Raw genomic sequence first — 16,125 nt, forward strand, 5'->3', positions numbered from 1 at the left:
GGCCAAAAGGGGACAGGAACAGGCGTGCTTCGCTCCATGGAAAAACCTGGTTTTTGCTGCACTCGCAGCTGGAAGTTCGGTCTGCGCCTAGGAAAGCGCAAAGCATCCACAACAGTGTCTAAACATTTTACATCCTCACCACTAACGAGAGGACATAAGGACACAACTATTTGCATGGAAATGCCATCCAGCCCAAGGTGCTGGCCCATCACAGGTCTCTTGTTCAAGAAAGAAAGAAAAAAAAAATTCTTGGCTCCAAACTTGCCTTTCCTATCTTTCAGCACCAGGCTCGCCGCAGCAGAGCCCAGGCTCGGGGACGCTTCCTGCAAGCTCACACGCTCGGTGGGAAGCCCCAAGCTTTCAATAAAAGACACATTTAAAGAGTGGATACAGTAAATGGGAAGACTGCAAAATGGAAATAGATAACTCGCTAATTCTGGCCCCCTTTTTACGTGTCCACAAAATGAGAAATTCTGCATAAACGGCAGTGAAACACTCTCACCAGGCGACACTTCAAGGAGGCAGCACCTAAATGGGGCAGTCCAGATAAAAGCCTCTTTATTAAGAAAATAAGTGGAGCATTTTACTCCACGTTTATTCAGAGATGCAGCTCCCCAATCATTTATGAAAACTCATTCATAAGAATTGGAAAAGGGGGAGGGAAGGGAAGAAACAATCAAATGACTATTTTAATCTGAGGTTTAAAGGCTTTTTCTTTTTTAAAGAGGAGGGAAAAAAAGAAAAAGAAAAAAAAAAAAAGTCCCCCACACAAAGAAGGAAACTCAATACAAACCTCTCTTTCTGTATCCTGAAAGCCCCTTCCAGCACCAGAGCAATCAATTCCTCAGCACTTGTGTGGTCTGCAGCAAGGGCTGGAGAAGGTAGTTAAGTTTATAGAGCCTTCAGCATTTTGATGGCTTGCTTTTAAAATATGGTATGTTTAAATTTTATATCTTTTTTTCTTTCTCTTTACAGTTGCTTCTGTCTTAAGAAAATGGTTGCTGCCAGTAACAGCAGCAACAGCAAAAGGAGAAACAAAGGGGGATAGAAGAAGTCCGACCTGTTTCTGAGCTGTTTGCACAGGTTAACCTCGGAGCAAAGCAAGCTTGCACCAGAAGAACTGCCACTACTGCAGTTCTTACATTATTTGTGGTCTTATTTTAGCATCAAATGTTTTGGCTCATATGAACTAGTACAAAAATACTTGGTAATTTTGGCTCTGATGCCAAAAGCCCCCAAACGAGCATCCATGCAAACAGACAGAATGGGCAAAGCAAACTCTGGGTGAGATGTCAGAGCAGAAAGGCAAAGACAAGCCCTAAATCCTTATGGGATGTGGGAAGGTGTCTCTGTCCTTACAGTAGCCGCAGCTTCCCTCCACAAAACAAGGCTTTAGGGCCAGGCTTTGGCACGGGGCAGCGCGACGCGGGCTGGAGCGCGCGGAGGTCGGTCGGGATGAGGCTCCGCAGCGGCTGCCGCCAGCGCGACTTGGATGCGATTCACTCACCATGTGGGAGCAGCAAATGGGGAACAAACTGTGAACTCAAATAGCTGTAAACTCGGCAAGATGGGGAAATAAAACACAGATGGTGCCCTTCACACAAAGGGTCAGGGCTTTCACACCGCTTTCACACCCTGAGAGGTGACAGGCGACCACCTCCTTCTGCAGAGCGCGCTCATCCTTGCACGCCTGGAAAAACAGGGAGGCAAGTGGGCCCTCCGGAGAAACCTCCCTGCCCATCACAGCATCCAGGGCTTCTCCCAAGCTGCAGCTCTGGCTTTCTGCTGCTGCATTCCCATTTACAAGTGGACAAAAACTGCTGAAAAGGGGTTTTTTCAGGCCAGAAACCCTTCCTCGGTGGGGTGTCTGTGACCACCAAAACCTCTATTGTGCTTTTGGAGACGCTGCTGATGCTGTTGGCCAAGGCAAAGAGCACAGACCCAGCTATCAACATCACCCTACACTAACTCTTACAGTAACAAATTACCTTTGCAGGACCATATCATGCTATCTCCATACTGCATTTATATGCGTGTATATCTAAAACCAGACATGCACAATTTTGTCCTATATCCCAGGACTGGAATTTAGGACAAATTTATTCTTTTCATAAGGTGTTAACTGCAATCCGAGGGCCTTCTAAGGAAGAGTCTACTTGTAAGCACAAGTTTAAATAACAAAATAAAGCCACAAAGAGAGATTAGATGACAGAAGAACTATAAATCTATAGAAACCTGAACTGCCCGATAAAAAGGAGCTGCAGTGATTGTGAGCTGACTATTGCTTTCCAAATATGTTGAAGGTTGTTTATCAGATTAGAGTTAATGAGGGAGAAATCTAATAGTACTATAATATTAAATTTAGCATTTTAATGGTAGCATCAATGTCCTTTAGCACGGGCAGTTCACAAGCTGTCAGTGTGGTTCTCCAGGTGGTTAGCTACACAAGACAGCACCATCACATCTCCTCAGATTTCCTCTTCTCCAAAACACTGGTTTTAAACAGAGGATTACAATAAGTTATCAAGTGAGAGCACAAAATATCTATGCAATGGCTGCTGCTTTTCTCAACCCTCATAGCTCTGGAATTAGGAGAGCCCAAAATAACCTCACTATTTAAGCACATTTTCCGCTCTCATGCAGTAACAAAACAAACAAACAAAAAAATACTCTCCAAAACCACCCTGGAAAACATGAAAGAAAATGGCAATAAGAACTCAAAACCAAAAAAGGTCAATAAAAAGAACCAAAATAACCAGTTCTGAGCTTTTGATGACTGGCACAAGCTGTGAGCACAGACTCCAATACTGCACTTATGACTTATTCACTTGGGGTTGTGCCTTCCTCTGCCCCATGCCCTCGACTCCCAGTTCACACATATGCAAGCTCCAATTTCCAGCACAGCAAAGACTACCTGCACGCTTTTACATGCAACTATTTCCCACTAAGCAGCTTAAATTTGGTAGGAACCCCCATATTAGAGTTGCTATGGTGGTCTGAGATATAAATGAAGTATTACCAGCTCATCTAACAGCAGATATTTGCTCTTCTATTGCCCTTTCTACCAAGCAAACATCAACATTTGTTGGCTGTTTATTTTTCCCCTGTCAAATGAGGTGTTAAGCACACAGCTTAAAGACAGAAGCGCAGATAAGGAATGATGAAGAATATAACTCAAGAATAGACAAAGCTTGCAAAGATTTTTGATGTTTTACTCCATTTTCAGCTCCAGAAAAACCCTGCAGGTAGAACTGCCAGACCTGTATCCAACTGATTACTTAGAGATACAAGTCTTATTTAGAAGACACATTGTCCTCTCAAAGAACCATTTATTAAACATTGCCATTTAAGTAATAATTTTCACAATCCCCAGTGAAACAGATGTATTCCCTCTTAAATCACTGATTAAGAGTAACCTAGGACATTACAAAGCCCTTTAAAGGAATTCAGAGAGCTGGTGTCCCCCTTAAATCTATTCTGGCAATGCCCCAGGAACCTTGACTCATAAGCAGTCAAATCTCTAACTATTCAAAAGGATGTTGTATCTTATTTATTGATTTTTAAATTACATCTGGACCATTATTACTAATAGCAAAGATTTATTTCCTGTTGCATAGGGGTAAAACTAGAAATATTTAGTCTATTTTTTTCTCCTTTCTTCATGGGAATGGAAGGGAGGGGGAAAAAAATCAAGCAGATTCATTTAAGATCATTCCTAGTAAAGGTACTAGGTATGGTATGTAGTATGGTATGGTCTTCCCCAGAAAAAAAAACAGCTAGTAGAAAACAGCTTTATAAATGATCACACAGCTAATCTCCTCTGCTGAAATAAAGCAAGAAAGGGTTTAACAGACAAATACAGCCTGCTTTGCGCGAAGAAGCGTGGCAACATTAAGGGAAAAAAAGGAAAAAAAACTACAAAGGGTAATTGTTTGGAGATGAAACATGGCAAGTCTGCAATCCCATCAAAGGCGAAAAGTGAGATTTGCACCTGCCATTGCCATGCTGGGCTAGGAGATGCTCAGGCACCAGTATCACACAGGGGCTCCAGGCCTAGCTGCACCAGCACAGAGCACTGGTGTTTTCTAGGGTGCTGTAACTATGAAACACCCAAAATGTCCCAAATGTGCATGTTAAATAACATAAAATGATAGGTTAAAGAGTGGCTACATATTTAATTTTGATTCGTTTTAGATGGTTCCCTTTGCTTTCCATTGGCCCCGGCATAATCAATATGCTGTAAATCTTGGAAAGACGCATGGTGGCTGAAAAGAAATCAAACAGTAGCTGAAGTGCCCCAATTTTTCATTTCATCATCTGGACAAAGAAAGATATGATCAGGATGTAGTATGAAAAATGGGGCTGCAAGGGCATCTAGCTGCCTTGGCCACCTGCCTCATGCAGATACCAGAGTTTGCTTCTTCTATACTTTAAATTGAGTTTGTAAACATATCTATGGCAGGACAGAGCTAGTTTCAAGTGAATAATCTGGGCTAATTCTCTCTCACTCCTCCAGCCTCAAAACAGCAGTGCCTGCCCTAAGCTCTTAATTTACCCTCTGCTTTGCAAGAGACAGACAGCCTCCAAATCCTTTAGTTTTAAAGAATACAAATATATTAGATAATGCACATGTATATTATGTATATAATGCTATAACATACAAGCATATATGCATAGACTGTATTTGCACTACCTAAATACCTGCTCGCAGCTGCTCTGCCGTAGTCCAAAGCAACCATAATGAAAAAAAATGCACAAAATGAAGTACACCAGGGACTAACAAAGCAAACAAAGAAAACCAGCCATGTAATCTCTTCCCACACTTCTTACCCAAATCGGCCTTGGCAAGTGGCATGGGAGAGGCGCCGCGGCCGCGCTCGTCGCCTCTGCGCTGCTCTCCGGCGCCTCGTGCAATTCCGGCTGGGGGCACGGCGAATACAAAAACGCTCCTCCTTGCAAATGGGGAAGCAGATGGAGCAATATTTGCTGTCCTAAGTGCTTTTATTTCCAAATCTAAAAAATACCCAATAGTTCCAGCGGCACAAAATTGATCTGAAAAGACAGACCAGATGGAAGAAAAAAAAGAAAAAAGTCTGAAGTCTTCTAGATTAAACAGACATGACTGAGTCTAGAAAGGAACTAAACTGCAGAAATATTGGTGTTTCCAAAGGGTGTTTCTCTCTCTTAAAAGTGAACACACATCTGGTTCACTAATACGCAAAATAATTATATGCCTGCAAACTGCAGGGGACTTGGTTAAAATCCTCCCTTCCCTAGAACACAGCGACAAGATTTTCCTAAAGCCACCGCTTGCGCTCAGCACAGAGTCCCTGCTGAAAATATGAGAAGAAAAATAAATTTCCCCATGTTAGCTGGCAAGGAAAATAATGTCCAGTACTCCTCAGAGCTGGAGAGTTCACAAGAAAATGTTCTTGAGAAAAATGATCTTTATGTGCTGCAGGTACCTGTCGGTTGGCACCCTAGTGATAAGGGCACTCTTTAAAAATTATTGAAAACTTTTCCCTAGCACAGATCATGTAAAACAATTAATTACTTTTCCTGCAGTAGTGAAAAGATCAGCCCCCCTGTTCATCTTATCAGTGTGCTCCTTCAAATGAATATTTCATGGACACTGCAACTTTTTCTCATTACAAAAACAGAATTACACTGTGTGGAAGGGGAGTGCAACAAAAGGCACTCGGATAATAAATACAGCCGTGGTTCTGGAAAGCTGCTGAGAATTCAAAGAACATTTGTTTACATAAACTGTTGATTTATTGCCAGAGAAGAAAAATAACGCGCACTGTCGGTGATTCTCTTTACCCTTAATAAAAATTAGTACCTAAAAATATCTCTGAAATTGTCTCACATATCCCCCCCACATATGTAAAACACAAACTTTTAATGGAACGGTCTTTCACTCCAGGAAAGTGGAGCATTTTCCCAGCACAGAGAGGCTGTTACACTCAATATAGTCAGACTATTATATTTAATATCCTGAAGACCCATATCACACGCAAGCCAATTTGCATGTTTCCCTATCTATTCATTTTTAAGGTCAGAAATGCTCCGGGGGAAGCCAGCCCTAAAGCGTTTTGCCAACTACCCTACGAAATCTCCAAAGCCACAGGCTGGGCAGCAGCTCCCCCAGCACAGGGGCAGCTCTCCACAGGGAGGGAAGCCCAGGCCCAAATTCCCTGTTCCCATGCGGGTGCGCTCGCCCCGTCCAGCTGCCTCTTGCCGAGTCTCCTTGCAGATCACCCTCATCGAGGCTATCGATTTTTGTCCATTCCTTCCTATTTTGCTCAGGGTTCCCCTCCTAACGATGGCCATCAAAGCTGGGCTCCTGTAATTGAAGGCTCAGGCAAAGATCAAACCCAGGCAAGGCAAGAAAAGAGACGGCAGCAAAACGAGCGATGCCTCTCTAACATGAAGCTCTCCAGCCAATTAATCCCAGGACTCCTTCTGGCTTGGAAAAAGCAAATCCCCTGCAGAAAAATGACCTCGTGGGGTTTCAAAAGCTCCTTTGGGGAAGAAAAGGAAAATTGCCATGGAGAGTCGAGGATGACATCTGAGACTAAACTCTGGGCTGTCCGTTATATCATCCCTGTTTCATCTGCAGTCAAAGACACCTTTCATTTTCCTGCCTCGGTTTTGAAGGTGACAACCAGGCAGAGGAAGGAAAGAATCCTATAGTACTAAAATAAGACAAACCCAGAATTTACTTGGCTCAGGAGGTGACTGCTAATGTCACCTGCGGTTGCACCGGCACCATGCACATGGTTTCATAAAGTTCTGGTGAGCCTGGTATCTGCACTGCCACACATGTCACACAGGGCTCACGCAAGCGGAGAGCCAAGCGAATGGTGGGGGGAAGCCACATCAAGACAAGCTCTTATTGAAGCCATCCCATCACTCTGATTCTTCTTGATACACTATGAAAACTGCTGCCGAGCTGTTGAGAATAAGCAGCTAGGACAAGTAGCCAGGATTGCGGCCTCGTTTCAAGGCAGATGTGCTCTACCGTCTTCTCAAAACTCAGAAGATGGTCCCGTCTGCTCAGTGTGCCATGAGTAGTGGGTTCAACGCACTGCTGCTCCATGGCATGGAAGCAAGTTGCTATTGCCTCTCCTTCTCACTTAACCCCACTGCACAGATGTCCCCAGGTAAAGCTGCTTGGAGACACCTACCTAGAATGCACCAGCCTGGACTTAGCCCTGTGCCTCCTCCCAGCTAATTGCAATTTCCACCAGGTAAACCTTCACGGACACACACACACACACACACACACACATGCTATTTTGGGAAGCTCTGCTAGAAACACTTGTGAAACCCAATGCCAAGATGTTGGCATGCTTACCCTATCCCACAGGCGCTCAGCCATCCCCAAAATCAGGTGTAGCAAAAGCCACATCCACTTCTCTTAGGCCAAGTGAATCAGATGTGACAAGGTGACCCAACCTCATGCAGTTGATGAACCTGCACTTTTGCTCTTGGTCCTTATCCCAGGTCAATGTCACCAGCCTAGATGAAACTCACACTAGAAATAAACCATGAACAATGCCCCCACATCAGCCAAAGCACTTGGCCTATGGTCACTTCTAATCAGTAACTGAAACTGTTGCCAATTCGTTTACTTCAAGCTTGATAGAGCCATCTACTAGCATACAAATGGAGCATCATTACTGGCAGTCTCATTAGGCACATCAGAAAAGAGGAAAAATTTGGTGCTTCAAAACAGAACGAGGCAAAAGGGATAGCTAGAGACTGTGTCTTGCAGCATCTTGCTAATCTCAATGTATTTGAGGGTTTCTTTTTTTTTTTTGACATTGGATCCTACATGCTAGGAATGAGAATAATGATTTAGCCAAATGAATAAGAATCATCTTGCTTGAATTTAAGGTACAACGTCTCTTAAGTAAAAGAAAAAAACAAACATGTATATAAACACACACACACACACACATATATATGCATATATGAAGTCATTAATCCAATGTGAGCAACAGAAACAAACAGAATCACAGAATGGCTGAGGTTGGACCTCTAGAGACCACCTACTAGTCCAACCCTTTGCTCAAGCAGGGGCACCTAGAGCACATGGCACAGGGGAGAAGAAAAAAAAAAAAAAAAAAAAAAAAAAGGATCAGCTGAAATAAACCCCAGTTCAGTGCCTCAAATGCACTAGCTCTTTTGAAGGTTTGTACACTATAAATGCATGTCTTCAGTAGTGTTTATTCAGTGCCCTCCTACATAAATAAGGTGTCCCGGGCCTCTCTTTCTTACTGGCCAGGTCCTAAATTACAAGGATAAAGCTGTAAACTCCAGGGGAGAATGCTTTGGGTCTGTAAATAAACCTCGTGGGTTTGGTGTGACAGTAACAGCAGAGCACTCAAAGCAGGCCAGCAACCAAACGGGGAGGCCACCAGGATGCCTGTCACAGCTGTTGTTTACTACAAAGTGTTGCAGCAAATACCAGCTCAAGTGGGGAGCAGTTTCCTAACAAACTCTCCTGAAATAAGTATCTAAATGAAACTTAAGCAGTGTGTCGTTATCAACGTATGAAACAGGACAGGTTGAGCTCTTCCAACCCTACTGTCCGATCTGCATCTTCTACAAAAGCTACAGTCTCATCTCTGTTCTCTTGTTGGGCTGGCCAGACACCAACCTGCACATGGCAGGATAGAAAACAGAAGCCCTCCACGGGCTCCAAAGGCCTGAACCACATCAAATTGTTACTAAAAATTTGGGAGAAAACTGGTTAACACTGTCTTTTTCTCCATTTTGCATTTACTAATTACCACTTCATTTCGCCCTTATGTCAGTACATCCAAAAGCAGCTGGCAGTCCAAGCACACTTAGCCCAAGTGACCTTGGCTTCTCGTTCACCTCCACCACATAATCAGCAGGGAATTCCAGTTTCAAAATACAAGACTTCATAATCCATTAGCGCTAGAGATTGGTCCAGACCTCTGGATTTACTGGTCACATGTCCCAAGGAATAAAAATATGAGCGTGCTGCTAGATTAATCTGCAGACCTGTAAAGCATTCTGACCTACCACATGTACAGTAGCCTCTTGCAAATTCACACAGAATCACAGAATGCTTAAGGTTGGAAGGGACTTCTAGAGATCATCTACGTGAATATGAGCATCGTTCTCAGAAAATTACTGCTAGGAGGAGGCCCACTATACCTGGAGAGAAAATTGTTACGTGCTTTACAACTCAGCAACTCAATGGACACACAACAACTAATCCTCCTTTGCAGCTTTTTCTGAGGGTTTCATGAATGCAACATGAGCGCTGATGCTCTTATTGATACAAGGACAACACGCATCTCCACCTCCTATTTTTAAAGGGTAAGAATCCGTTTTGCTGGTCTTGGTTTTAAATCAAAAGCCTTCGCTAAGTCCAAGGAGTTTAGCTCACCAGCAAGTTCATACATCAGAGAAGAGTATCACTGGAAAACACATCTAAATGCAACTTTGGTAACACACGAAATCCTTCCACACAACACACACTTGCTTCTCCTTGCTGTTTCAGAAGCTGCAGCAAAACTCATGGGCAAAAGGATGTTAGCATCAACACACTGCACCTACTAAGCTTAACACTATGTTTATGCTCCTCGAAGCCCTTTTTCAGTTTGTCCTTAAATCCTACAGCCAGGCAACTTAGATCACTAAAGACTAATCATATTGCAGGCAGATAAAATGGGAAGCGTTCAACAGAAATAATAATGTATGTTCTTAATATCCATGCAGAACATTTGAAAGGTACAGCAGTCCATGGATAAATGAGAATAAACTTGACAGTGATATTTAGCACTTGGCATTTAAAGAATTGTAATTGATCAATACGGCCATAGTGCAGTCCTACACAGTCTTCCCATATGCAATACTTAGATGGAAAATATCTATTATTTCAGCTATTATTAGATGGTTGCTGGCAAATGCTGACTTTAAATGGCAACATCATTATTCAGTATTTGTACAACTGCAGCAGCATAAACAGCTTTTGATTCACACAGAGATAGAAAACCTAAAATGTTTTACTGCTTAGTCCTATCTGCTACAACCATGATGCTTGCTAGTTCTCTTCTCAACCTGATTTGAAAACATGTCATTATCCCCAAAGCTCATTAAAGGTCTAAAAAGATGAAAACCTTTTGTATAAAACAGACTGACTTGGCAAGTAGAGAATGCAAAGCAGAGGTGGAATGATGAAGGCTCATTCTCTGCTCTATCTTCCCAAAGATGCAAGGACCATTTGATTTTGAGTAAAGATTCTGAACTTCTGATTAATACCACCCTATAACATTTCTGTTTTCCTCCTAGCTGGTCTTTGAGTGCAAACGGGCATTCCCCTTGTTAAAAGCTTCACTACACCCTCTTGCAGCTGATCTCCTGCTCGCATTGCAGATGACCTTCCGAGAGCACCATTGTCCCGCTTCTACGACACCCAGCCACAAAACGCTGCTCACTTTCAGCAAAATAAAGCAGCAAAAAAACTCCCATGGGGGAAACAAATAAAAGCAGGGTATTATTCAACAAAAAATAGAGAATACAAGCTAGAAAGTTTCTCTGTGGTCCAGCCTAGGTCATTTCTCATGCGAGCGTCTCCTTTGCTGCCACCCGAGTCCCCTGTGCCCCGGGAGTCTGGAGACACACGCGTGTGCTGGGATCAACCCGGCCTTTCGGCTTACTCACAAGGCACCGCATGGCGATAGAGGTTATCCCGGATGGTCTGCTGCAGGTCGTGATCCGGCGAGCCTTTCTGGAAGCGCTGGTTGAGATAGTGCCTCAGGTCTTTGTTCAGCCGGCTTCCTGCAAGGAAAACACAGCCATTTATTTATTCCTAAACGCACGCAATTACCATTTCCAATTCAGGCCAACATTAGATTTCCATTCGGCGTCCCCCTAAATTACGGCATGCTGGCTTTACGAGCAGAGACTCATCTTCCCCTACAAATGGCTAATTACCAAAAATAACTCGCTGTAAACAAGAGGCCTCGCTTGTCTCATAACCCATCTTTCTTCCTGCGGTGTTAAAAAGATCATCGTTGCCTTTTATCACTTATTTGCCTGAACAAGCAGAGAAAGAAAGATGAGGCAAAAAAGAAGAAAATCAGTAAATGTGGACTAGTGCTTTTGTGAGCTGTGCAGCCAGAAGGCAAAGGCTGCTGCCACAACAAGAAGTTAAAAAAAGAATGGATGGAAGAGTCAAGAGTGCCCAAAGTCCTTAAAGAAATAACCAACTAATACTCAATACTTAAATTTATTCGTTTCCTTGTTCAGTTTTGAGCATCTCCAGAAAGCTCCACAAATGGAGATAAGAAACTTGATCGTTAGCGAATGTTGTTAGTTGCTGAAAGGCCACATCTTTCTTGTGGCAGAACACACAAATTGGAGCAACCTAATGAAGTTTGTTCCCAGAGATGAAGTTTTTTGAAACCTGAGATAATGCTGACATTGATTTGATTGAGAAGCAAAAACAATTCCACGAGAATATATAGAGAATTGAGATAGAAAACCTTCCGTTCTTCAAATAAATAAATAAATAGCGGAAGAGGCTCAGAGAACTGCAACAAGGATGATCAAAGCATGGAGCAGCTGGCACACAAGGGACAAGGGAGCAGACAGGGACTTGGAGACACTGGTCCCCAGCATCCCAGGAGGGCGGCTGGGACTGTCTGCTCCCCAGCTCTTCCAATGCGAGAAGGAAGAGTCACAGTTATCAGCAGGGCCTCTTTCAGGTTCAGATCAAGCTTAAGGGGCTTCATAAAGGCTGCTGCAAACCTCCTTGCTAGAGAGGACCTTAGATCCAAGAAGCATATGGGGGACCTTGAAGGGGACACTGAAAGCACTTGGGGCACAGAGCCCCATGAGGACTTACTAAAGAGGGCTTCTGAAGTCCTTGGAGCTGAAAATGAATTGCTTGTAGCAGGAGAAAGCTGCAGCAGGGGAATATCAAATATCTCGCCCTGGGCTGCTTCCTCCCTAAGCATCGATTTAGGGTCGAAGCAGGAGCCAGAAGGCTGGGCCACACGGACCGTGCTCTGAACCTGCACAGCTATTCCCATGTCCTCTTATTATTTGCATTATGATTTTTTTTAATTTTTGCTTGCAGATACGCAAGGCAGAGGCCACCTCAATCCGTGTCACGAGCAAACCCAGCACCGCACTTGCAGATTCCCAGCTGGAGCCCCTCGGAACTGCTGCAAAACAAATCAAGAGTAATAACACTGCAACGGAGCGCGGCCTGACAGCGGGTCTGGGAGGAGGCGGAAAACAGGAAAAATAGCTCAGAGTCCAAGACACCCCGGCCTGCTGCAGCCCTGCAGCATCTCCACTCGGGTTCTGGTGCGCAGAATAGGTGGGTTTTTAAAAATCAAGTCAAATTCCAAAAAGCACTATATGATTTACATTGACTGCACAGTTCTCCAAAGAGCATTTATTTATTTAAACAAGATTGCATTTAATATTGAGGAAAGGAAGCTTTATGCAGCAGGCCAAGCTACTAAAACCAGCAAATAAGTGAGGAGTTTTTTTGTTTACTTTTTTAAAAACAGAACATGCACTATGTGATTTTTTTTCCCCAACATACATAAAAAAAATCAATACATACAGACTTTCTGGTATGTATTTGTTCACAGATTGACAAGAACTTTTTAATGGGGCAAACAAATTTGCAGGTATTCAATTTTAAGATCACTATCTAGTTCAGAGCCGTGCAGAGCGCTGCTCCTTTCGAGAGGGGTACAACTGATCAATCCTCTGGGAAAGGAAACCATAAAATGTTGCCGAGTCTCCAATAGTGAGCTCCTCGTAAAGATATATCATCAGTCAAAAAGAAAAATAGGAAGCATTTCTCTACAGTTTTATTTCTTACACCATCAACCAAGACGCTGCTCATTAGAGAAACGGTGGAAACACCTGCACCAAAACCAAGGCAGATAAAATCATCTCGTCAGCCTTGCCTGGCTTTTGCCAGCGATGCCTAGACTCCCAGGACCAGCACATCATCCCCTGCCTTCTAGGGGTTTCCAGGTATTGTGCTCCTAAAAATGCACTAGCCAATGCAAGACAAGGTGCTCATTCCCTGCAAAGACAATACATACAAATATTGCTGAGACCACTTGGAAAAAAATGACACTCTCAAAGCCACATTTTTGTTGCTAAATTCCAGAAAATGCCAGATAGATATTAAAAAAATAATTTAAAAAAATCTTCTTGCATTTTCACAGTCTACCTCTGCAGGCAGCTGCTGAGCCCAGCGCTGGCAGCAAAATCAAGCTCAGCCAGGAGTGGGCATGCATTTGGTCCTGGGATTAGCAAGCAGGCACCCGTCCAGGCCACATTCAAGGGCTGGCACCCAGAAACACTTGATTTTAAGCAGAAATCCTCCCCTTGCCAAGTCTAATTCCACACAAGCCATGCTGAAGAATTCACCTGTCTCTGGTTTCCTTAGAGATGACAGAATCAACCAGAAGTATATCCCGCCTTAAAACACTCTGGTTTTAAGAAAATTGCATCTTAGTTCATATTTGAAATCTTCTGAAATGATTCTTCTACTGCTGCAAGACTTTTCCCCTTTATCCCCCAGCATGAAACTAGTGCCTCTCCCTTTCTCGAGACACAGTAGACAGCCAAGGAACTGACTTTCTGCTGCTTCTTTCCCCTTCATATAACCCCAAACCTGGGCCATTTCTTCCCGGTCATCTGAAACATTGTCTTCTATCCTTGAACTCAAAGGAAAACTTACTGCACGCATCTTTATGGTCCATTTTCTCAATTATTAGGCTGCATTTTAGAGACTGTGAGCTCCCTCCAAAACCATTACATTGCAAAGACAAATATTTTAGCAGCAAAAACACACCCCAAGGGAGAAACAAAACATTTCCTCGTGGAACAAGTAGCATTACTGACGTACAGTACTCTGAGAAACAATAAACAGCCCTGTTGAGCTCTGCAGAGATAGGCACGAAGCCTGGACATTACTATGATTAATGAAAATATCAACCATTTCCAAATGCATTTCTTCCAAACCCTCACTCCTCTGTTGCACGTTTATCCTCTAACAGTTACCTAATGTTAAAACTGCTCAAAAACCACGCTTTGACTTTCCTTACTACATTTTCAGATTTTGGCACAGAAAAAGCTTCCATCCTGAAACCATCCTGCCCTGGCTTTACTGCCCCGAACACCCCCCGGTCCTGAGCCACATCGGGGGGCTGAGAGTTTCTTGTCGCGTTGACATAGGGGCTTTTCCTAAAGAAACTGCATACCTGACCATGCAAAAGCTGCATCTTGGGAAGAACAAGTCACACGTGAACATGTCAGGGTTGAAAAGCACCTTCCTGCCATCTAGTCCATGCCAGAAGCACACGGTGGTGTATATCCTGATCCTGTCTATGCTCAAGGTGTATATCCTGAACTCATGTTTTATGCATTTGGAAATAGGGATTCAACAGTAAGCTTACATATTTATATTAATCACTGCTGCTGTTTTTAACCCATTTGCTTCATGAAATGGTCATATATAACTATGATTAACGGAGCCAAGGCACAGTAGTCTGACCTACAACCCAATCCTCCAAGCAGGTCTGCATGAGCACATCATTTTTGCTTTGCCTTCTCCAGGAAGGCCACCAATTGCCCTATTTGGACTGGCTGATGGTGTCTCCCCTGGAAAAATCCATTTTCCACCCTGGAGAACAGCAAGACTCCCCTTCCCTTATGCACCTTCACCTGCAGGGTTCTCTGGGGCCAGCAAAGACCCCTGCAAATCAACTGGGCCCGAGGCAGCATGAGGTTAAAGGCCTCGCTAAAGGGATAAGAGTGCAATAGAGTCACCGGATTAAGACTGATGTCTGCCTTGCACGGGAATTTTTTTTTTTTTTTTTTTTTTTTTTTTTTTAAGACACAAAGATTGCATGCAGGATTTGCAGTATAAACCCCTGATTATGACATGCTGTCTTTCATCTGAAGATCTCCAGCCGGAGATATTTAGCAAAACGTTAACAAGTTACCCTGGTGGGCAGGGTTTGGTTTCTGTGCTGCAAGACGCAGAACTGCAGATGAGTGAGGAAAAACAGAACAAAACCTAATTCAGAGACACTACTAGAGACCCTGCAACCCTCATTTCCCCAAGCACAGGTTTCTGTTCACCCTTCCTTGGTTCCTTTTGGATGGGGACGCTTCAGTCCCAGCTCTCTCACCATGAAGGCTCCAACCGGCAGGCAGGACTCAGACAGCACATCTATAAATAGAGCCCAAATAGCTCCCCTTTACTAAAGAAGTGCATTAGCATAAGCTGGTTTTAAATCCATCTCTCAAAAGACCCGTCTAGGTTTCCTTGAGAAGTGTTAACATATTAATAAAGCAACCAAAGACACTTCCAAGCTTGTTGTTAAATTCTTCTCCAAAGAAGGACCCGAGCCTTGTGAAGGGTTTTTTTCCCAGGTCCTAGGGTGATCTGCGTTCGAAGGCAGCCCCGATACCCGCTCACGCATTTTCTGAATACCTGCAGAGATTTGCATTCTGCTTCTGGATCAATTAACACAACAATTTTCACATCAAGGCTCACTGGGCAGCAGCCCATCACAGGGGACAAAATGAAGGCCGGGGGATTTTTATCATTTAGCGAGACCGTGCGCGCCGCTAACCACATCATCAAGTATTCCTAATCCCAGTAGCTGTTAGACAAATGATGATATTTTGTGCTATATCATTTCATCCCGTCCCATCCTTGTCTTCCAGCTGCTGTCCAAAAGTGATTATGAATAATGGAGCTATAAAAGCCATTCAATAATTAGAAGATTCATTGGCCATATGCCAGCAGTGACAAAAGAGAATGATTTATGTAAAGCAAGTATGTCACATCTGCCAGATCACAGTTTCATTACTCCTGTGGCTCTAAGGTCAGAGTTTAACACTGCTCCAACAGCCATTTGTCATGGGGCTGCTGGGGGGAGACACCAAATATATCATCGTGGTTTTTTACTTGCTTTCTTATTTTAAGTACAAGAACCAACAAATAAATAAATCCAGTACCTACTTCTGTTATTCCAGGTCTTTGTTATTCCTTTGAGGTCAAAGGTACAAGGAAGGATATACAGTAAGACA

At 43.4% G+C, this 16,125-nt stretch overlaps 1 protein-coding gene across 18 annotated transcripts in view; it reads right to left on the reverse strand.

The window, feature by feature from the left end:
* Window positions 1-16,125, reverse strand: part of MAGI1 (membrane associated guanylate kinase, WW and PDZ domain containing 1) — a 271,549-nt gene that overhangs the window by 132,161 nt on the left and 123,263 nt on the right. For all 18 annotated transcript variants that reach the window (XM_088528302.1, XM_088528297.1, XM_088528294.1 and 15 more), the window contains exon 2: window positions 10,708-10,824. In XM_088528302.1, coding sequence (XP_088384428.1) covers window positions 10,708-10,824 — 117 coding nt within the window. The remainder of the gene's footprint in view (window positions 1-10,707; window positions 10,825-16,125) is intronic.

This window comes from Tinamus guttatus, unplaced genomic scaffold, assembly GCF_059628265.1.
Source record: "Tinamus guttatus ecotype Peru unplaced genomic scaffold, ASM5962826v1 Tinamus_guttatus_pri_ptg000307l, whole genome shotgun sequence".
NCBI lineage: Eukaryota > Metazoa > Chordata > Aves > Tinamiformes > Tinamidae > Tinamus > Tinamus guttatus.